This window comes from Rhipicephalus microplus, chromosome X, assembly GCF_043290135.1.
Source record: "Rhipicephalus microplus isolate Deutch F79 chromosome X, USDA_Rmic, whole genome shotgun sequence".
Classification (NCBI taxonomy): domain Eukaryota; kingdom Metazoa; phylum Arthropoda; class Arachnida; order Ixodida; family Ixodidae; genus Rhipicephalus; species Rhipicephalus microplus.
Window position 1 is genome coordinate 422,904,302 of NC_134710.1, and position 23,474 is coordinate 422,927,775.

The following is a 23,474-nucleotide window of genomic DNA, read 5'->3' on the forward strand; positions in this document are numbered from 1 at the left end:
CTATTTGCTAGGAAAAATGCACTTTCTGGGCTGCAGCGCGGCGCAGCGTTCTATATAGTGGATGTCCCACTGTGCGGGATTTCGATGTATGGATGCACCGGTCCCATACTTTTGCATAATAAATTCAAGGGGATTTCTGAACTGTTCAATATAGCCAATGATTCAATATATCCGAGTTTGATAAATAAGAAATCGACTCTACTGCATCCATTACTAAAAGCTTGCGTGAAACTAACAAATCTTCTCTTTCAGACGGGATCTCGCATAATTCAACAGAACTCTGTTCAAAGGGAACATGGTCAGTCCAGCTGCCGAAGTGCCTATCACGCTGCAACTTCAGTAAAATCGAAGCAAGCATTGCGAGCCCAGCAAGTTTGCGAACACGGTATCATGATGCCTTGAGATAGCATGCGCCATCGACTGCGCCCTTTGAGCCGACCAGCCTTCCTCACCATACCCCTCAAGAAAAAACTCAAAGAACAAACACAGGCAGCGCTCTGGTCACTAGACCTTAGACAAATAAAAAAAATTGATGTTAGAATGTTGCAATGTTCTAAATGTGCTTAAAACACCACATCGAACATGAAGAGCAACACAATACTAGGGATGACCTTCTATATTAAAAGTTATTTTCATACTTTGTTCAACAAACATAATAATGTAATTATGTAATTGTTTTAAGGACATTCTTAAATTGAATGGATTCATTGATGCTTGTTATTGATGCAGGCAGGGAATTCCATTCATTACGCGTTCTTGGGAGATATGATTAGGCATATGTTACTGTGTTGCAATGGGGGACTGTGACTTTTTGTTGGTGATTACGGTGAAGAGAAATGAAGGGAGCAGCTTAGATTAAACGGGAACGGAGTTTCGGATTATGATAAAATATTTTATGAAACAGGCAAATGCGAGTGCGCTTTCGGCGGGTAACTAGTGGGATGAGGTTTAGAGATGCCTTCGTTTGAGTGACACTAGCTGAACGATGGTAGTTAGCCAAAATGAAACGAGCTGCACGATTTTGAATGGATTCCAACATGTGTGATAATGTTACCTGACCGGAGTCCCAAACAGATGAAGTGTATTCCATTTGAGGACGGACGTACGTGGTATATAGTAATAATTTTACTGACGATGAAGCAAGAAAGAAGTTTCTTCGAAGGTAACCCAGTGTTTTATTAGCTTTAGACGCTATATGTTCTGTATGTAATTTCCAGGACAAAGTGTTAGTTATGTGGACCCCGATGTACCAGGAAGATGTTACAGTTTCAAGGGGGTGACTGTGAAGAAAGTAAGTTGGACAAGTTGTACTCGACCGAGAAACCTTCATAGACTTGCATTTTTTAATGTTTAGATCCATTTTCCAAATATCACACCAATGAAGTATGTTATTAAGATCAGCCTGCAGAGAATGAATATCATTGTTATTAGATATTTTACGGTAAATCACACAGTCGCCAGCGAACAAACATATTTTGGAAGTAACAGTAGAAGATAAGTCATTTATATATATTAGGAATAGCAGGGGGCCAAGTACTGATCCTTGAGGAACCCCACAATCAACCGGTGCAGTGGAAGAATTCACATCGTTAGTGCTGACAAATTGAACACGAGAAGAAAGGAATGCACTAATCCAGTTAAAAACTGCAGGGTCAATTTTTAGAACACTAAGTTTATATAAAATCAGGGAATGGTTAACTTTATCAAACGCTTTAGCAAAGCAAGAAATATACAGTCAGTTAAAGAAGCAGAGTCCAAAGATAAATGCAAATCATTAGTAAAAGAAATTAGTTGAGTATGACAAGAAAAAAATCTTTCGAAAGCCATGCTGATTTGAAAAGAAGATATTATCCTCTAAAAAATTAACAAGATGAGAAAATATTATATGTTCCATTATTTTGCATGGTACACATGTGAGAGATATAGGACGATAGTTAGATGGACTATGTTTATCACCGCCTTTATGTACTGGAATAATCGCAGCAGTTCTCCAGTCTTCAGGTAGTACACCATCATGATACGATTGTGAAAATATGCGTTAAAGGATGATGGAACTGTATTCTTTGGTATTCTTTAAAAATTTACTATTAATTCCATCAATACAGTGAGAAGACGTTAGTTTGAGGTTGCCGATAATCGTGACGATGCCATGCGAGTCAAACATGATGGGATCCATCGCAAAATGATTGTAAAATTATTTACATTGATGCAGTAGGTATGGTCGTGACAGAGGGCTACACCTGCCCCCCTCCGCTGGAAAAAAAAGGGGGTGGAAAGGACGAGAAAGAAACTGAAACCAGCCAAAGCAAGTCGTTTTAAGACCTTTACTTTCCTTATTACAGCACTTATTCACAAAGCTCTTACGGCAGCATCTTCACACTGAAGAAGTATGCAATTACTTTCCATTAGGAATTTTAGACGAGATTGTTAACTGATCTCTTAAATTTCCACTTTCTTCCCAGAGACATATGTAGTGATAACAAGTGAATTGCTGCATTCGCTCTCTCTCTCTCTCTTTTTTTTATGGCTAAAGCAATAATTAAAGCTCAGCAAAAGTTGCTTTTTCAGTGTCATTTCCAGTTGTGTTATGTGTGTTGTGGTTGTACCCTATCTCGCAAACTGAAAATGCTTCTTTGCCTAACGTTGACAGCTGTGTGGCTCATCTGCTACAAGATGAAAGCAATTGCAGTGCATCTTCAAAAAAGCCTTTCATTTCATGCTTATTAAAAAAAATGAGGTCTGACATTACATCCTCTTGCTTAACTTCTTCATGAGATCTCCAGGCTGTTTTCAGCAATTTATCATTTTGCAGCTACAATATATTAAATACAAAAGGATAAAGTACCTGCTGGTCTCAAAAGTTTCGAGCAAAAGCAAGTCGCACAAATCCCTTCCCGCAACAAGCACTACCAAGACCATGCAGTGATGAGATTACCTGGCAAGCAGCCTCTCAAGGTCGGGTAATGAGCACAGCAGCTCACGTGTCTTCTGAACCTCATGAGGGAACCGCAGCAGGTCATCAACTGCACGTTGCCGGTCCTCAATTACATCCACACGCCTTGGAGGGGAGCACAACCACTGCTGGAAAAGCCGTTTGCCTGAAAAGGGTAAGTCAGGAAATTCTGACTATTCCACTACTTCAAGGGGTAGTGCCATCGTTTTTGTTGCCTGCTCCTTTTTTGCTGCAGGCATTCCTTATAACTCCAAGAAGCATGACACACGCACCAAGATTTACTCTCGCTGAATTAATTATTATCGTCTATTATATCTGAAAAATTTTGGTTATGTTTTTTTTTGGCATCAAATTGGAGTGTGACGTTGCAGTGCAGCTTCACCACATGGCCACACAAGGCTGTGACACACGTCGGGCGGATTATCGTCTACTTTCACTGGCTTTCTCGCACACACGTGCCGCAAAAGCACCTGCAAAACAAACCTGTTGCAGCCGCGATGCTTTGTCGGTACGTATGTGGCAAAGGTCTCCTGAGGTGACTCCCCTCACAATAGGCGTGTGTATAGGACGGGGGCCGCAGTCACCTACGAGAGGGGTTGTGCTAACACAGCCCCACACATTCACATAATAGGAAGGGGGCGCCATGACTTAGGGAGGGGGTGCAAAGTCGGTGATGAACCTTTGTTCCCCTTGGAGGGGAAACCTGCGCAGACCTACGCTCACTACAGATTTGGTGTGACGTCACTGCAACTTTCCTTGGCCTTCCTAGAGAGCTACAACAGCCTTGTATGCGCTTGGGGTGGGCTTCGGTTGGAAGAATGAGCATTCAAGTACACTTTGGAGGTGAATTAAAATATATTCTAAGCGTTTGCTGCGTTCGACCGTTCGTGCAGTGTCTTAGTCTGCAGAGGAAACTCACAAGAGGCTTGTCATAAACTCGAAATTTGATAGCACCACCCCTCTAATGGTGCAAATGCTACGCTGCCGACAGAGGTAAAAAAAAAAAATAATAATAACTGCTTCACCCTAAGCTATCTTTATGGCAAGAGATAATTCGCAGAAAAACATGTGCATAAATATCATACTCTATGTACCCATATGTTTCAAACATCAGCAGCAGTAAAGGTACACAGACTGGCGTGCCCACAAGGACGGCTGCCAACTGAAAGTTTATGACTGCTCACGTAGAAAGGTTTCAAAAATAAAGAAAGAAGACAAGAAGTGTTCTCAGAAACTGCTGGTGCAATTGTCACGTGGCCGTGACACTGACTAAGGCAGCAGTCGGAGTGTTCAAAACTTGACTTTCACTTGGGTGAACCTGTGCCTGGAAAATGAAAGGTCAAGTACAAGCGATCCCCATTGTAAACTGACAGCAGCGTGAACAGTCGCCAGCCGTTGAGTAATCTGCCAAGCAGTATAGCGCGTAGGCTTTTATAAATGTGCTATATCAGATTCCAATGTTAATGCTTGTGGCCACTCTAAACTATTTGTGTCCTGTGTGCAATCTTAACAGAATGATCTCAAACACTGCTGCACAGCCTGTGATAAGCATTGCACAGCCTTTGAGGGTGAAACCCATATGCATCAATATAAAACACGTGTTGGAAGGCCTGTCACAGATTTCGGGGGTGTGTGCTATTAAAGGATCGAGAGGACGTTGGGCAGCACAGTAAACATGATTTAACAACAACAAAAAAAAACTAGAAGAAAAACTTTACACTCAGTAAAAACAGAGTCACTAACAATGGAAAACCATTACACAGAACAGTATTCTCCAAAAATCTTGTGAACACATTGTCTTGCTACATCTAGCAAAGTCGTTCGCTATGGTCTCACCACTTTGGCCTCACAGTCGAGTCGTCGCCCAAATCAAAAGTTTTTACTTGAGTTCCCGTGTTGGGTCAGTGCCTCCGTTTTTTCAATGCCATTCAGATGGGCCCAATTTAGCTGTTCACCATTCTCTGTTCTAGCCCTTTTCTGTTCTCGCCTATTGCTTAGCCTTCACATGCAATACTGGGGGAGACAGACCATTATGTAGTACCCCACGACGGAAATCATATAAAGTAATTTTTTCTTCAGTTGTGTACAGATCTGTGGGGCGATGTCCTGCATTTCTCATATTCACCATGTTTGCAGTCAGCTTGCGCTATAGAACATACGCTGTTTTTCGATAGTGTCTTGCACTTCATGGTGCTATGCGGGCAACTATAACGTGGAAGCATGAATGTAAAGCTACTGCATGCGCTGACTTTAAAAGCGCCGTGATGCAGCGGCGGCATTGCTTCGAGCCACAAAGAAGGAGCGCAAAGGAACAAATCTGAGAGAAATATGATATTGGAATGGGAAACACGTCTATTGCATCTCCGGGGGAAGCACTCGGATACACGACACAAGCAGTGCTACCCATCACGTAGCCTCAAATCACGACCACTGTTTGATCTAAGGCGGACAGACGACTCGTTAAGAATCCCGCATATGCCCTTGCATTTGAAGAAATAAAGAAAGGGTAGATTGTGTCCACGGCCGCAGTTGCCGACAATTTTGTTGCAATCATAGCTCCATTGCACAACGGGCAGTTATGCTGCTGCAGGCAGCCTATTCAGGGCTACCATCAATGATCTGGCTGGTGTCCTCGTCAGTTAGGCTTAGTCAGTTAGTTCAGTCAGAAACAGTTTAATCTTCAACGTACTCTCTGCTTCTTTGTCGACGTCATGACCCCGTGAGAATATAATGGAGAAAGAGATAAAACAGCGTTTCAACACGGGAAAGAAGAGACACACATTAGCGTCGTGTGTGCCTCTTCTTTTTTGGGTTGAACTTGTATTTAACGAAGCACAGTGACAAAATGAACCAGAATAGGTGCATGCATTCTATAAGCAGTCCCATGCACTTGTGTTTGCTAGGCTGTTCCTTTTTATTAGCACTGTTATTGTCATCCATTTTTATGCTTATTTTTTATGCTGTCGTATAGTTATTGAAAGTCACCGTATTATCACAAGGGCAAAGCAATGAATGCAATATAGCAAAATATTTTAAAGTTATACAAGTAAGGCAGGCCACTACCATTTTTGAATCGCCTATCGCGTAACTTTACAAAGTGCTGCACATGCTGTTTTCGCACACTCTCCGCATTGAGAGTGCAGGACAAAGAAAGGTTTATGAGCCATTCCCGCCGATCCTTGCCAAAATAGCACAGACATCAGAAGTCGCGACTGCACCCTCGGAGTTGAAGTTCATAGCCGCTTCTTGAGAGATCGCAGTCTTGATGAAACCTAAACTAGTATAACGGTTTCAATGAAACCGAAAAGACGATGTTGCAATCACATTTTCGGACACGGGAATTGATGGCTGTCACACCTTGTGTTGCATTTGTTACATATTGGGAAGCGACCCTTGCTTTGAGGTAGCTTTAATTGGAAGATCCGAGGTGAGAAGGAGGAAAAAGGGCAATGTCATGTGGTGCTGCATGAAGGGTAAAAATAAAAAAATAATAAACAATGGCAAAAAAGAAAGAATAACAATGCGAGAAGCTAGTGGTGCAAAAATTTTAAGTGGCCCCTGACTTCCAGCCAGTGGTAGTGGCGATTTGTGCGCACTGAATTTTATTCCTCCTCCAAGCAAACTGCGGACTATGTAGACTGTTTTTGTTATTTTATCTGTGTATATTGAGAGTTGGTCATATATATAAATTGTGAAATTGTGTGTGCAACGATGAACACCCGCTTCATCTTTTTATTTACCTGTGATTTATCCACCACAGCGAATTCATTTCAGCGTGACAGGGAACTAGAAGGGACGCGTGTTTGGTAAGGGGTGTACAAATACCGAATAGTAGGTCTCGAATTGAATACCGAATCAAATAAGAAAAAAAAAAGCTGAATATCAAATCAAATATTGAATGACATGTTTTATTAAAAAAAAGTGCGAATGTTTACAAATTCTCATGCAAAAAAAAAGCAGCTGTTGTACTTGATCTGAGGTCAAATTCTTTTTCCGGGCCATGACAATGTTACTAGCCGCCGAAAACAACTTTTCACTAGGTACTCTTGTTGCGGCAATGCCCATGTATTTCAAGGCCATCTTGCACTATTCTGGGAAGTGCTGCTTGCCTGTTTCTTTCCACAATGCTAGAAGGTCTTGGTCCTTGCTGCAAGTGGGCTCTCAAAGGTACCACTTAAACTCTTTGATGCTGACAATTTGAGAGGAATGTCTTCTTTTTGATGACGCTGCCAGCTTCTCAGTGCTGTGCTGATGAACTCCTTGTGAGAACTAGATGTCGACGTATGTGAGATACGTCTACAAGGCACACTTCTAAAATATGATTGGAACATCTAACCACTTACGGAAACAACCACAGCGGTTCGAATGTATCAACTATAAATGATGTGCACCTTTTGGTGCATTATTATGGCCTTGTATGCCTCATTAAACGCTAAAATTGGCTGTCGGTGATGCCGCCATCCTGTGTCGACTGCGTCAACAGGACTTGTTACTTCCACTGCATGAGTCACTGTGAATGCTCTCTGCACATATACATGGGTTGCACTTGATGTCATTTTCAGCTGGCAAAGTGAGAGACGGCCATGTTTGTACATTGAGTCAGGCCAGTCAGGCTGGATGTGCAGCTTACTGTCACATGAGCTTGTCAGCATGATTCGTGCGATACGAAAAGAGTGCATGCGCTTTGCTCGTCGTATATTGAGGAGCTTGTGGGAGCAACTCGTGTACGTTACGAAGCAAAAAGTAATATGTGCGATGGCATCGACCTATACAAACTGCACATCAGCATGAGTGCTACGCCGAACGTCGATCTGCTGCCTTCTGTGACACACGACGAAATTGTGAACTATTTGGTGCTCTCAAAACGTCATGTGACGCTGCAACAAATGAAGGCCTACAAGTCGCTGGACGACCCCAACTAGTGCTTCACCAGCGGATAGGTGAAAAACATAGCAGCAAAGCAGCTTCCATCACAGCATGTCGTCAATTTAGGTGTCTTTTTTAAGTGTCATTTTAAGTGTCTTGAGTGTTTTAAGCTTTCGGGGCTGTTCTGCAGCAGTTTGGCACAATTTTCACGATTTTTATGCTTTTGGAGCAGCTTGGCACACGAAAACATGTTTTTATCCAGCGGATAGGTGAAAAACATAGCAGCAAAGCAGCTTCCATCACAGCATGTCGTCAATTTAGGTGTCTTTTTTAAGTGTCATTTTAAGTGTCTTGAGTGTTTTAAGCTTTCGGGGCTGTTCTGCAGCAGTCCGGCACAATTTTCACGATTTTTATGCTTTTGGAGCAGCTTGGCACAAGAAAACGTAAATGTATCAAAAATGCGCAATTTGCGCAGCTCTCTCACCCATGCCTGTTACATGGCGTCACCGTTAATAAGCGAATGCGTCTGGGCAGAGTTGACAGTTTCAGCCACATTAATGGGAAAGGCGCTGACACTCCACCCATCAAAGCAGAAGGCACTTCATGTTTCAGTATGGTTGAGTGAGAATTTGTGCGTGTCCATGCGCTTTCTGCTGCTTTTTGTGTGTGTAATCCTGTGTGGGGGGCAGTTGACCTCATATCTCCTGTGATCGAGTACGATTCTTTGGTGTGCTCCTGTGTGGCAGATGGTTTTTTAGTGATGCGACTCCAAGAAGCTGTTGTGTGTCACTGGGAAGCTCGAACGCGAAAGAACACGCGACAGTGAAGCACAACATATCCCCATGCGATCTACAGGTTTGAGAAGCATATCAAGATGCGTATTATTCAAAACAGAGCACGTATTTTTGTCACAAACAAGCGCTGAAGCAGATGCGCCGCCGCCTCCACACGACAGCGTCAAATCCCTTTGCAAACATTCTCTTCACGGGCGGACGCAACAAAACAAGAAAGCAAGCATCAAAAGGCACCCAGGGCGTGCCATTACCGTCTGCACATGTGACAGCCAGCTAGCGCAGATAAGAAAAAATCTAGACTTCGAAGCCGGACCTCTTTTGAGGGCAACCGTATTTGCAAAGGAACCAGCCAGACGAAACCCTTTTTCCTGACTGCCGCCGTGGTACGTGCTACGCGCAGTACAATTACTTGGAATGTTCGAATACCAGGAAAGATTCAAACTAGAGGTGTCAGAGGGTAGGATGGGCGATGAACATCGGCCAAGAAGTTGTGATGTTTGAGCGGTGTGAGTGAGTCGTGCAGTGCAGTCAGAAGATGTTAAAAAATCGAGTTATGTCACCGCCAGAGTATTTTGTTGAAGAGTGTTGCCGGGATGACGAACAGAGCTGGAGTTCCTTTTATTGTTTCCCTACAGAGAAATTTGTGAGACACGTTCGAAAAATCATGGAGTACACACGTCTAGTGAATTTGGGGCCACTAAGTGTTCTTGCGCAGTTTCGATGTGTGAGATTGTATTTGTAGTGCGGTAAGCTTGTCCCCATTGTTTTAAATACATTCTAAGTGATTTTGTGAGTTGTACTTAGTAGCTGCCGAGTGTGCAAGTTTGAGTCATGCCTTTGTCGAGAATACATATTTTGTTTGTGTCGTAAACTTTTGCTTTCTAATTCAGTTTTTAGGACCATAACTGGCCTTGTTAATGCGCAAAAAGAACCTCTAAACACTTAAATTATGTGTGCTTTTGCGGTGCGTTTCGGTGGGCCGATACTTCAGTCCTTTGAATCTGCCCGGCGATTGCTTCCACATGAACAGAATCAGTGACCCGTTTCATTTCAGGTGAGTGAAACGGGCAGCATTCATGGAGAGTATTGAGGCCTATACTCTATGAAGGATTGGCCCTTCTAAGGCAAACTGTTCACATATGTGGTGTAATAGGTGCTGATAATAACGATTCAGAATTGAATCCATGATGTGCAGCTACGAAACGCTTTATTTACGGCCTATTGTCCCCCGTAGAAATGCGCGTGAAAGCATTTCTCCTGGAAGGAGTGGCAGTGCCAGAGCGGGCGAGAGTTGAACTAGGCCCGTCTTGCCGCTTCAGTGGCACTCAACAGGTTGTACCTTGTTTTTTATCCAGCAGCCGTGTCAATGCAGAGTCATTAATGAACCATTTATTATTTCTCAGAGGCATGAATTACATAGGGACCACCTTGATGCCCCCTCTCCCGAACTCTTCCATAAAAGTTGTTGATAAACATATTTTATGTTGCCATCTGTTTCAAGAAAAAATGTCCTTACTGTTATGTGTCACGAGTAAGAAGGTGACGTATTGAGGAAGACAATGACGATGTTCAGTTCCGGAGCTCAAGGCATAGTCGTTGACTTTGATGATACTCGGGCGCGGATCCTCAAAGGTGCTGCAGCATCTTTCCGCTGTCCAAGAAGCAGTAGCAGCAGTCCCCATCCGAACGTTGACCAACAGATATCTCCAGAACGTCATCACAGTGAGTGGGAGGCTGGAATCATGCTAGGTCTAACTCACGAGGATGCACTGCCACGTCACCGATGATGACTGGGACTAGACCTATGGCAGCATGACTGACTCATGCTGCCAGAGCAATGATTAGATAGCATTGTAGGCTACCTCAACTGTGGACCTAACGCAACGAATGTTGGATTGACGACAATGAATGGAACAAACTATGAGTGTCCTATTCGGACTGAGATCCAACTGTGAGGCCTAAATGGCCAGACTCAAGCTGAGGGCTGTAGCTAGATGTACCAAGAAGTGATCATTGTTTGTGTAAATTTACTTTTGAAGATTTGTTTGCATAGTTTCTAGGTTTTCTCACTGGGTGTTGTTTGTTCACTGGGTGTTCAGCTTTTCTTTCAGTTTTTCTTTTCTTGGGTTATTATTAAATCATGTTTGCTTTGCCGCCCAGCGTTCTCTCAGTCTATCGCCACTGCCTCTCATCCCCGAGATTCGTGACGGTCAGCAACCACTCATAACTCGGATTCAAACGTGCCATATCAAAAGGTGCCAAGGAGAGCACCAATTACGTGAAATATTTATGTTAAAAACCATCCAAGACGTGGTCGAGAAACCTAATTCTAGGCTAACAGACTTATGAGTTGACCCAGGGGTACTCACTCAAACTCAAATCGAGCTGCGAGTCTAACTATGGGTGAGTAATATTTCGGCGAGTTTGAGTTCAAATGAATCTGGTTAAAGTTCTGTGAATGTAAGTCAAGCTCAGGAAAATTTTAATGAGACCGAGTCTGAGATAGTCCAAATGGTCGAGATATATTTCTTCAGCGAGTCTGAGTAAGTTCCATTTGTTTGCCAACACATGATATTTCCACCTTACATTTTAGCATCAATCATTTTCTGTGGCCGCAAAAAACATTTTTTATACTACTCAAACATGACAGATTATTCCCCAGTCAAGTCATTTTTACTCATCTAAGCATGGTTGAAAATTTTGGTCTTGCAGTTCTCACATCTTGTGCCACCCTGTTTAAGCACTCAATTGACTGGGATGCCTGCGTTGCGAACTGTGTTGAGTGAATGCGCATTTCTAAAGATCTTGGAAACGTGTGGTGCTCACCAGCAAGATAAGCAGCAGAAAGCTTACCTATACGAAATAGTAGTGCATGTAATACAACTAAGATACGGTAGTTATTTTCTGTGAGACGACACGTGTGCCCAGCCACCCTTTCTTTTTACAGAAAAAGAAGCAGAAAGAGAAAGAGGCAGCCTAGCTGCGAGGACATGTCTGTCCCTTCCACAAATCAGTCAATGAAGCGTCTTGCGAAAAGATGGGACATCCCGTGGGCAGTGCACACGAGTCCCTTTTCCCAGCTCACGGAACGGGTTTCCCCTAACTCAGCGAAGGAACGAACTCTCGGAGTGGGAAACCGGGACGGTGGAGAAAACGAGCGTGCAGGCGGCTGGACACACTCTCTCTGGCAACCGGGACCAAGCAGAAAGGACAACCCTCGGAACTGTCCGCAAGCCAAGGCCGTCAACGACTAAGACGAAAGCGTCTACCCTTTGTTATTGCCTAGAGCGAAAGTCCCTCTACGCGACATTTATGTCTTATTGCTAACGTAGCAATAAAGTGTTGTTTTGTTGACCTAGCCTGTTGCTTTATTCGGCCGAACCCGCGTAGCTGCGATGACTCAAGCTACGAAAAGGGGACGTTAATTGTGCACGGTGCGGCTGGAACATTAGCTAACCATCAGCCGTACATACGACGTGCCCCTTTCAGCACAGTTGGGACCAGGATAGGGTCTGTGCTGTTGCCAGTTAAAGTCGCAGCCATAGATGGAGCAATTAGATTGGCAGACACCAGAGTAAACGCATGAAAATGGCTTCGGACTTTCGGATCATGTGATAATGATGTGATGCGATGTGCCTGTTTATCAGCAGAGGCATCAGCATGCTGCCTGTGACTGGCTCGGGATTAAGTATAAGAAGCTCACTGCAATGAAATGTCGAGCAACAACTTATTTGATGGTAGAAACAGGATGAGACATGAATGAATAACACACCAAATGGGGTGCAGCAGAAGTCCATCGTTGCCAGCAGTGTTCCCTCCGTGCCACGAGATGAATTTCGCACCACCTCCAGATTTTGCAGGCACACACCATCGAGGATCTGTAAAAGGCAATAAACTTGACCATGTTGAATTGTTGTTAAACGGAGTTGTTGTTAAACGAAAATTTTGAACTCTTCATTTCCCTAGTGACCTACACAAGATTAACTGAAGGCAACCTAGAAGGTATCAAAAATAGTAGGCTATGATTACTAGCACAAAAGGAGCACACTACACTTCAAGTAAACTTCGTTACACAATACATACAACCGTATACACACACAAGCTGGTGACCGTTTGCGTAGTCCCATTAAACAAAAAAGTAGATTGAAACTTCCGTGGTATCAATATCTACTTAAATAATCAAGCTTTCTGTCAGAGAGAGCCAGCGAGGGGCTGCTAACACATGCTTCAGCTTCTTTTTTGATGATGAGAGCTTCATCAAGTTTCTCTCCCCTTGCATTGCAAAGCTGCGCAGCACTCCTACTTTATTGCAGTGTGGCTGACATGAATATTTCATGCAATGACCCGCAAGGTGCTCACCTCCTGCCAATTGTGAAAAAAATGTGTGGTCATAGTGGTGATAATTTTTTTCTCTGCAAATAAATGATGTACCAATCAAAATGATTAGACTTGTGCAAATATTTCAACGAATAGTCGTATTCGATTCACTTCAATTCGAATTTAAGTTATCAAATATTTTCGAAGTATTCACAATGAACAAATAGGTGTATATTAGTCCGCTTGTAACTGGCTGTGAATAGGGATTTACACGAGGGAGAAATCCCTGGAGGAGAGGTGAGGATGGTGCATCACGTGACAAAGACATCACGGGCTAGTGTGTGAACGCGACCTTTTCGCGGCTCCTCGGGGGAGGCACAGATCGTTTCTCCAACCCGTCAAACGATTCCCGTGCAGTGAGGGACGTAGCGGAATTTCGGGTGGGTCTCTGACCACATTGTAGCTCTCTCTCTTGCAGTGCCTGCAGAACACGGCGGCGGCAGCTGTTCTAAATTACGCTCCAGACTTGCGTGCACTATATTGTCAAAAATGAACGATGAAGCAACTTTTTTTTTCTCTCGTGGAAGAATATCCTCACTTCTAGGACATCTCTTCGGATGACTATAGGAAAACTAACCTAAAGAATGGTGTTTGGGAGATGATAGTCAAGCAGATGATGGAGCGCTACCATCTCTATGAAGCAATATTTAGTTTTGTTTTAAAGTGGTTATTCTGGTAAGAATTGTGACACCGTCCACTTTTGTTGTTGCTACTGCTGCTGCTACTGCTCTGCTTGTTCAGCCTGATAGAGATGTCTTACATTATAGAAAAATTTTTTAAGGGGCCTCTTTATTTGAGATTAGATACTTAAAATATAGGGAGACATAGAATCAAAGAGCTGCTTTTTATTTTCAGAAACATGACATACTTCACATTTTACTTTATCGGCTGCACTGATGCAACAGAATCTTAGGCTGAGTTCGCGTATTGAAGACAGAAGTGGCCTTTTATTAACTTGTGTTTCAAAATTATAATGAAATGCTTGTACAGATAATTGTCATATATTATAAGCTAGATCCCTTCTCCGTTCTTCTCAAGAAAGAACTGCTACGATAGCATAAATCCTTCGTTCACAGAAAGCCAACCGACATCAAAAGATACTGAAATTCCTATCTACTGTCTCAATAGTGGTGTTTGACGAGTCAGAGAGGCTGTGAGCAATTTTAGAGTCGAAAAAAACAAAAACAAAACAAAGACGTTGTCAGCGACGCTGCCCGGAAAGTCGCTTTGGCGGAGTTAGTTTTTGTAAAAAACAAAACCTTGTGGTGGCGAGGCAGAACAAGGGCAACGCAGCACGTTTGCATTTAACAACAACAACAAAAAAAGACATACAGCCAAGCTCGTTCATAACGAACCTGAGCACGATGCGGCATCCGTTCGCTGTATCTCGAAGTTCATAGTAAATGAAATACAGCTTTTAAAAAAAGTTGTGAGTGAAACCACAAACTTTTTTGCCCCAAAAAGTCCGCGATGCACGTGTTTCGAAGAACAGAAGCGATAAAGGCGGTCTCGAGTTGATTTAAAACGGCAGGGTGCTCGTTCGCCGAGGCCCGTGCATAAGCTGCATGAGGCATTGGCTCCAAAGTTTCGTCGTTCGCGCAATCAGATTCCTCCAAATCGCTCTCGCCATGTATTTCATTCACAATGCACTAATTTGTGCACAGTTCTGCAGTGTCGGCATCATCATCAGCCATAATGAAACGATCACAACAGATCTCCCACCCACTCTCCCAGGTCGGAGTCGACGCGCGGCCACAAATCGCTGCTGCCGTTCGGAAGCTTCAGGCTCGGCATCGGGCCCAACGTCGACGAAGTCGGCCTCGCGAAAAACAGTTTCGCGCAAATGTAGTCGTCACCGCCGCCGACGAAATATTCACCATCTCCACAGCTGAATACAGGGATTCCCGAAGTGGCGCAAGTTGGCTACCAGGTGGTCAACAGCCATAAGCAAGCGCTCCGCAATGCGGCACCTAACACGCTGATTACGCTCAAGCCAAGCAGTCACACTTCCGATGTTTTGTTGAGCGGCACGAAAAACCGTGCTAGTCCTCTCATGAGCCATCATGACAACACACGCACACCAAGAGCGAGCAAGACGCGCACACGCGACACACATGCCAGAGTGCGTGGAACAGCTCTAGGCCCGTTTTCAGTCAGAAAACGAAACGGCCGTTGCGGAGCGGCGGAGACGGTCAAAGGGGTTGTGATCAAGAGAGGTGAGCAGACTTGCGAGAGAAGGGCGAGGAATTGCGATAAAGAAAGGGGAGGATGCGGCGGGAAGGCCACCTTGAAAACCAAAACACACGGGAAGGAGGCAGGTTGGGTAGCTTGCTTGAAAGGTCCACGAAACTCGCAGGTAGAAAAACTTAGAAAGAGTGCATGGCCACCTGAATCGGTGCGCTGGCAGTGTTCGAAGAATTGTTTCATTGCGCTGGCGGGTTTGCAAGGCCTCATGAATTTCGATATTTCGAGATTCGTTCTGAACAAATTAACAGCCGTTCTCGCGCTTCCACACGCGCGCGGAAGGCATGCTGAGCCAAGTGTGAAGTGAGCGAGAACAAGTCCTAAACAAGAAACGAATCGCCAATTATCAGAGTCGGTGGGGTAGCGTACGAAAGTGCACTAGATGCAGACTATCGGATACAATCGGTGGCCGACATTGTTGGCAAATGGGCTGGTCACTCCAGGCCGGCGACGCCAATGACAGTACGAGTGATCAAAAAGAGGGTAGATGGCCGACCAATCTTCGAAAGATCGGAGGCAGCGTGAAAACACGGGCCTCATCAGGTGATGCGGGGTGCTCAGAGTAGCAGGGGGATAAAGGACAGAGGAGTGCGTAACAAAAAGCGGTCGGGGAGAGCGGTAACTAGAGGGGCGCGGAAGCAAGGTCGGCGTTTAACAATAAGCAGTGCACTGCTTAGCCCTACACTGCGGACTATTATACAACACCAAGTGTCTCAGGCCCTTCCTCCACAGCTGGTGCCACCAGTGAATGCGCCATTTACGTATGCTGAAGCAGCAGCACGACCACGACCACACACGTTCCGAGCACCGCCTCCACTGCCTGCTCGTGTTTATACCACGCAGCCGCCACGACCTCTAGTCCATTGAGTCCCTAACCCACGGGGCACTGCCGACAAAAGACCGATCTGCTTTTCGTGTGGTCTACCCGGACACGTCGCACGTCCTTGCCGCCGTCGCCCGCTCCATTCACGTGAAAACCCGCGTTCATATGAGTACGACCACACGTTTCCATACACTCCAGACCCCCAAATTGCACCCTCCTCGACCAAGCCAACGACCACCTTCTGATCGCCGATCTCCTTCTCCATGTCGTCGCTTACCCTCCCTGATGCGCCGACGTTCCCCTACAAGCGACGCGGGAAACTAAATGACGCAGTTCCCAAGGCAACAACTGCGTCGTCATCGCAAAGCACAAGCCCTCTTCGTTCGCCGCTGAATGTGATTAATGCCATTCTTGAAGGTGTACCTGTACTTGCCCTTATTAATACTGGTGCCACCATTTCTGTCATTTCCGAAAAAGTTTGCCGTGCAATTCGAAAAGTGACGACGCCTTACTTGGGTTCATTTCTTCACACTACTGCTGCACAGCCTGTGAGCCTGTGGGGGAGTGTACCGCCAGACTTTCAATTGAAGGAGTGCCTTACACAGTGCAGTTCGCAGTACTTCCGCACTGTTCTCACGACATCATTTTAGGCTGGGATTTTCTCTCCCATCACCAAGCCGTCATTGATTGTGTCCGTGCCGAAGTTGTCTTTTGTCCTCTTGGTGATGCTCTGCCTGCGGATGATCGCCCTTCCTACGCGAAGTTGGTCATTAGTGATGACATTCAGATCCCTCCGCGCGATACTGTCTTCGCACCTGTGTCATGTTCTGCCGTCACACCTTCCGCTGCTTTCGTTCATCGCCACCTATCCCCGCTCCCAACCGCTCTCGTTATTCTTCAAGATGGTGCGACCGACGTACCGGCTCTGAATCCGTTCCCATTCCTGATTACGCCGCTTCGGCGCGAATGTATCGGTTCAATCGAATCATTCGAAACCATTGCTACACTTGACATTCCTGATGGATCATCAGAAGTCAGGGCCCTTTCTTGTAGTTCCGGGAATGACCCTTCCACTGTCGTCATTTTCAACCGTGTAATCGACTAAGACCTAAACTCACAACAGAGGTGTGAGCTTTTGAGCCTCCTTGACAAGTTTCGGCCATCTTTTGACAGTCACAGTGCTACCTTAGGAGGAACATCTACTGTAAGCCACCAGATCGCCACAGGTAATCATTCACCACTACGGCAGCAACCGTACCGTGTTTCACCGACTGAATGCCATGGCATCAATGAACAAGTAGGTGACATGCGAAAGCGCGTCGTCGTTAAACTATCAAACAGTTCTTGGGCGTCGCCGGTTGTTTTAGTTAAAAAGGATCGCACAATACACTTTTGCATAGATTATCGTCGCCTAAACAAAATAACACGAAAGGATGTTTATCCTTTGCCTCGGACCGATGACACCCTCGACTCTTTACAAGGCGCAGAGTTTTTTTTCTCCCTTGATGTATGCTCTGGGTATTGGCAAGTGCCCATGAATCCGGATGATAGACCAAAAACTGCCTTTGTTACACCAGACGGCTTATACGAATTTAACGGATCTCATTCCGCCTATGCAATGCGCCGGCAACATTTGAGCGCATGATGGACACTATCCTACGAGGCCTCAAATGGAACACGTGTTTGTGCTACTTAGATGATGTGGTGGTATTCTCGCCCGAATTTCCCACGCACCTTCGTCGCTTGGAACAGGTTCTACGCTGCCTTTCTGCAGCTGGCCTCCAACTAAACTTGAAGAAGTGTCACTTTGGAGCACGCAAGCTGACCATTCTCGGACACGTCGTGTCGAAGGATGGCGTTCTCCCTGACACCGCTAAGCTACGTGCTGTTAGCGAGTTCCCAAGGCCCGAGTCTCTCAAGGAGCTGCGTAGTTTCATTGGACTTTGCTCATACTTCCGCCGCTTTGTCTTGGATTTCGCCTCGATCATAGCACTTCTGACAGACCTACTTAAAGGAGACCGCAACCTATCTTCGTGGTCTCCAGCCTGCGACAATGCTTTTGCGAAGCTCCGTGAACTGCTGACAACACCACCCATACTGCGACATTTTGATTCAAGCGCTCCCACAGAAATCCGCCCGGATGCTAGCGGTGTCGGTCTTGGCGCTATACTCGGCCAACAAAAGCCTGGATACCAATAATATGTTGTTGCGTACGCGAACCACACTCTTACAAGAACAGAAGCAAATTATTCGGTAACTGAGAAAGAATGCATAGCGATCATCTGGGCCATTACCAAATTTCGGCCTTATCTAAACAGCCGCCCTTTCAATGTTGTTACCGATCACCATGCACTCTGCTGGTTATCCTCCCTCAAGGATCCCTCCGCACGCTTGGCACGGTGGGCTTTACGGCTCCAAGAGTACGACATCAGTGTCATTTGTCGTTCAGGCAGTCCAAAAGCATGCCGATGTCGATGCTCTTTTGCGTTCGCCTGTTTCTGCTGATATTGCGAGTGTCTCCATCAAAGACAACTTACTTCCACTATCAGGACCCATCGACATGGCTGTGGAGCAGCGCAAAGATTCGTGGATTGTGTCTGATGGATTACCTATCAGAAACACTCGCCCAACCGCCATCTCAAGCGCTACACCGACAAGCCTCTCACTTCACCATCCGTGATGGAATACTTTATCGCCGCAACTACCACCCTGACGGCCGCAAATGCCTACTCGTCATACCCAGGCATCTCCGTGCCAGCATATGTGCTGCTTTCCATGCCGATCCGTTGTGTGCACACGCCGGTTTGTTCAAAAGCCACGCCAGGCTACGTTTTCGGTTTTATTGGTGCGGCATGTACACATTCCTTCAAAAGTACATTCAATCTTGCACAGAGTGCGAACGCCGCAAGCACGATTCTAGTCGTCCTACTGCCCCAATGCAGCCGTTACCGTGCCCAGTGCGACCATTCGACTGGGTTGGAATAGACCTTTATGGTACTCTGCCATATACATCAGCTGGGAATCGCTGGATTATTGTAGCCATCGACCACCTCACGAGATATGCAGAAACGGCTGCTCTATCAGCCGTGACGGCACGTGACGTTGCGTCTTTCCTCCTGCAATGTTTTGTTCTGCGTCACGGCGCTCCATGTGAACTTTTGAGCCACTGAGGCCGCGTCTTTCTCACGGATGTTATTCAAGAACTTCTTGCTGAATGCCATGTGATTCACCGCTGTACTACCACATATTGGCCACAAACAAACGGCTTGACCGAACGTTTCAACTGCACTCTTGGCGACATGCTTTCTAAGTACGTCGCCTTCGAGCACACCAACTGGGGTCTTATCCTTCCCTACGTAACGTACGCTTACAACACGGCATCTCAAGCGACGACAGGCTTTTCTCCCTTCTTTTTTTTCTATGATCGCGAGCCATCATCTCTAATGCACACCAGTTTCTGAAGCACACCAGTTTCTGAAGCCGCTCGGTATACGGAAGAATGTCGGCAATCAGCTCGCGCCCTTACGACACAAGATCAAGGGCGACAGAAATTTCGCCGCGCCGATGGGACGATCCCACTACCAGTTTACGCCCGACTCTCTTGTTTGGCTGTGGGTGCCTCCCACTGCTGCTCCTGGTACATCTACAAAGTTCGTCAGCAGGTACCATGGGCCTTATCGCGTCATAGAGAAAACTTCCGCTGCCGACTACCTCAACGAACCCCTCACGCCCACTCCGGACCTGTGTCGCAGAGGCCGCGAAAGCGTACACGTGGATCGTCTCAAACCGTATCACAAACCGCTTGTCCTCACGACACTTTAGAACACCTACTTGGCTCCGTCTTCAGCGAGGGGGAAATACGTAATGAAGAAGTAATGGGTCATGCCTAGCTCGGCGAACACATCGTCAGTGCAAAGCACAAGATGCTCGGCCCTGAGGTTGTCGCTGCTTTCGCTGGCTAGGCCTACGCTCCTACCTGATTTCAAATAACAGTTCTGACTGACACAGCTCTTTATTATACAAGGAAAGAAGAAGAGGCACTACTCGCGTTGAGCAACCTTGAGGAGCTCGTCATTGAACTAACAGGCAAAGGAGGCGTGATTGTTGTTCTGAATTGTGGGGAAGCACGCGTGCCTAGCCTCCCCTTTTTTACAGCAGCGCGGAAGCCGTGTTGCGGACATACCCGCACGGCCGGCGCACGCGATTTCTCTCTTTCCCGGCACGCGGAACAGGTCTCCCATCCCTCAGCAAGAAAAGGTATTATTCTCATCAGGGAGAGGGAAACCGGGGCAGGGGACAAAACTGGCGTGCCGACGGCCGCACGGGCTCTCTCACACCGGCCAGGAACCAAGGAGCTCGCACCCCCAATACCCCTTGCGAGTCGGGAACGACAATGACCAAGGAGTAAGCGTCTACTTTTGTTTTCTGTACTAACTCCTCGCGACATTTGCGCGCTATTGCTAACGCCTAGCAATAAAGTGTCGTTATGTTGACCTAGCCTATTGCCTTATTCGCCTGAACCCGTGTAGCTGCAGTGAGACGAGCTACGGATAGGGGACGTTAATCGTGCACGGTACGACTGTGTGCAGCTGAGGCTTTAGTTAGGCTTCCGCGTCAATCGTACATAGGATGAACCCTCTACACCTGGTGCCTAACGTAACGAATTTGGCAACGCGGCTAGTTTGTGGATGAGAGCAACTACCGACCCTCCCCCACATGTAGGATAACAGGCATGTCGGAATCCCAAGATTTGTCAATGTTGTCTGAGATCGCGTCGCAGAGTGCCGATCTTTTGGCTAAAGCAGGGGGCATTGTTAGTATTTTCTGACAGCTTTGACTTTGGTCGTTTCACGCGGTATAATCAGGAAGGTGCAGAGACTGCGTTAGCAGAAATTAGGCCTACGACGAAAAGCGCCACGCATGGCGCTCCTGCATCTCCCGATGTGAACAAGTTTCTCCGACACGCGCCGGAACTGTAGGCAAGTTCGCTGGCAGCAGTTTGCCCTCGAGGGAGGTTCTCTTACAGAATGCGCTGTCAGTTGTGCAAAGCCTCGCGAGCGCTTTGCGGAACACAGTGCAGGCCCTGTGCAGACTGTGTGACCACGTGTCAAGGTAGGCATACCTACCTACACGGGTTACCACGACTGCAAGAGCGCGAATGAGTATCTCGACCGGTTGCTTCATTATCAGCAGGCGACGGGGCTTTCCGAGGCAGAATTTCTGGAGCGCGTGGTCTCGGTGTCGCTCACAGAGCAAGCGGCCCGGTGGTTCCGACTAATTGGACATCGCGCCCGTTAGGTAGAAGAATTCCCTGACAGCTTCCGCAGCCAATGCCTACCGGCTAATTATGAGTGGCGCTTGCGGAGGAAATAGGAGCTATGCACTCAGCATCCGGACGAAATTCCGCTGGAGTTTGTACGAGAAATGGACGAACTCTACCGTTTCGCTAACCCTCATGCCACCAACGCGGAAAAGTCGAGCGCGTTACGCGTCAAGCGCACCCAATTTTGCGGTGCACTTCAAGGGATGTAAGTTTGCAGACCTAGAAGAGCTCGCCACCAAGGCTGAGCGCATACAACAGGATATCCTCACTGCGCGATCGTATCGCCCACCTCTGCCCACAGCGCAGTCAATCAAGCCTCGCTGTGCGTGGAATGGAGACGCGGTAGTTTCAGAAGCGTTTAGGGGTAACGCGTCGGCATCATTCGCTGGTGAGCAGGTACCGCACGGTTGGGAGCTGTCAGACCGCGCTTTGGACCCGTACGGCCCACGCCGCCCCCGCGCGTAACGTTCCAAGGCGTTTGGCACGAGGCCTAACAAGCAGCGCAACCCAGAGTGGGGACCACCTGATCGAGGCGACTTACGATCGAGCCGACGTGGTGCCCGCATTCCTTGCGATCGGTGTGGTGCGCCGGGGCACATCGCCCGCAAATGCGACCGCACACCAGGTCAGGAGCAAACGCGCGGTTCCGGAAACGGACGGCGCCGCCGGTGATTCATATCGGACACTGTGCGGCGTTCAGTCGTTCAACGGATCCGTTCGGATCACTTGCACCGTCAGTCTGTGGCGCAGGTGAGGCTGTAGACATATCGCCAACCGAGTAGTTGACGATAGCTCGAAAGAGATACTGTTGCAAGCGCTTCTTTGTACGGCGACGACGTGTTGGACCATCTCCACGAGAACAATATCCGCTTGAGACAAATCACCATTTTCCACCTTGCTACGGGCACAGCACTATCGAGCGGCGCGGCTATGGCTAGTGATCCGCTGGGATAGACGCGTGAGGCGACAGCGTTTCGTGCATATTCCTGGGCTGTCAATGTCTCTAATCCTGGGTCAAGACTTTCTCGCCAAGTCGGGTATTGTAACGGCGGTTACCGCGAGCGTTACGGAGACGCACTAAAGCTTTTCTCGAAGGCCCCCGCATCGACAAAGGCATGCCAATTGCAGGGAGAGGCACGAATACACGAGGAGAGAAGCGCGCCGAGAAAGCGAGTAACCACCCCGCCGAAACAATGTGCTGCGCTGCTGGGAAGGGCAGTGCACCCGCTTTTGGTAGATGCATAGAGCCTGCTAGAAGGGGAATGAGCGCAGCTGTCATCGCCGTTGTACGAGTATGATGCGATGTTTACTGATTGTCCCGGCTGTACTACGCTGGTCAAGCATAGAATTGACACGGATGATGCACGACCTTGGAAATGCAACCCCCGACTGATCAGCTTGGCTAAGCAGAAAGCACTTGATGCCGTTTTGGACGAACTCATCGACACAGGCGTAGTTGAGAGGTCAAACAGCACATGGGGTTTTCCGGTATTTCTAGTTCCAAAGAAAGATTGCCTTTGTGTAGAATACAGCAGGCTGAATGAGGTTACGAAGAAGGACGCGTACCTCCTTCCCTCGATTTCATTGCTATATTCAACCTAGGTGGGGTGGAGTACTTCACTACGCTCGATGCTAGCTGTGAATATTTTCAGGTTGAGATGAACGAGCGGGATAAAGAGAAATCGGCTTTCACATACTATAAAGAACTTTTCCAATTCAGGAGAATGTCTTTCGGCATAGTGGGAGCTCCTGCTACGTATCGGAAGCTAATAGACCTTGTTTTGGGAAACGCAAGTGGCAGCACGCACTCCCATATCTAAACGACATAGTGGTTTACTCGAAAACGTTCGAGGAGCACTTGCGCCACTTGAGAGACGTTCTAGAAAGGCTGATGTCTGCAGGCATTACTCTGAACCCAAACAAAGCTCAGATAGCGGCGACCCAAAAAACATTATTGGAATTTACGCTTAACGAGGGTCGCATCTTGCCGGATAAGGGTAAGCTTGAAGCGATAGTCAGCTATCCATTGCCAAATAATATCGGTGAGCTGAGGCGCTTTCTCGAGATGAACTTTTATCGCCAATTCATTCCAGA

At 46.8% G+C, this 23,474-nt stretch overlaps 1 protein-coding gene across 2 annotated transcripts in view; it reads right to left on the reverse strand.

Annotated features, from left to right (window-relative positions):
- Positions 1-23,474, reverse strand: part of LOC119160937 (DNA mismatch repair protein Msh6) — a 619,403-nt gene that overhangs the window by 301,176 nt on the left and 294,753 nt on the right. For both annotated transcript variants that reach the window (XM_075880344.1, XM_037413220.2), the window contains exons 18-19: positions 12,386-12,491; positions 2,936-3,098 (exon numbers count right to left, since the gene is read on the reverse strand). In XM_075880344.1, the coding sequence (XP_075736459.1) occupies positions 2,936-3,098; positions 12,386-12,491 (269 nt within the window). The remainder of the gene's footprint in view (positions 1-2,935; positions 3,099-12,385; positions 12,492-23,474) is intronic.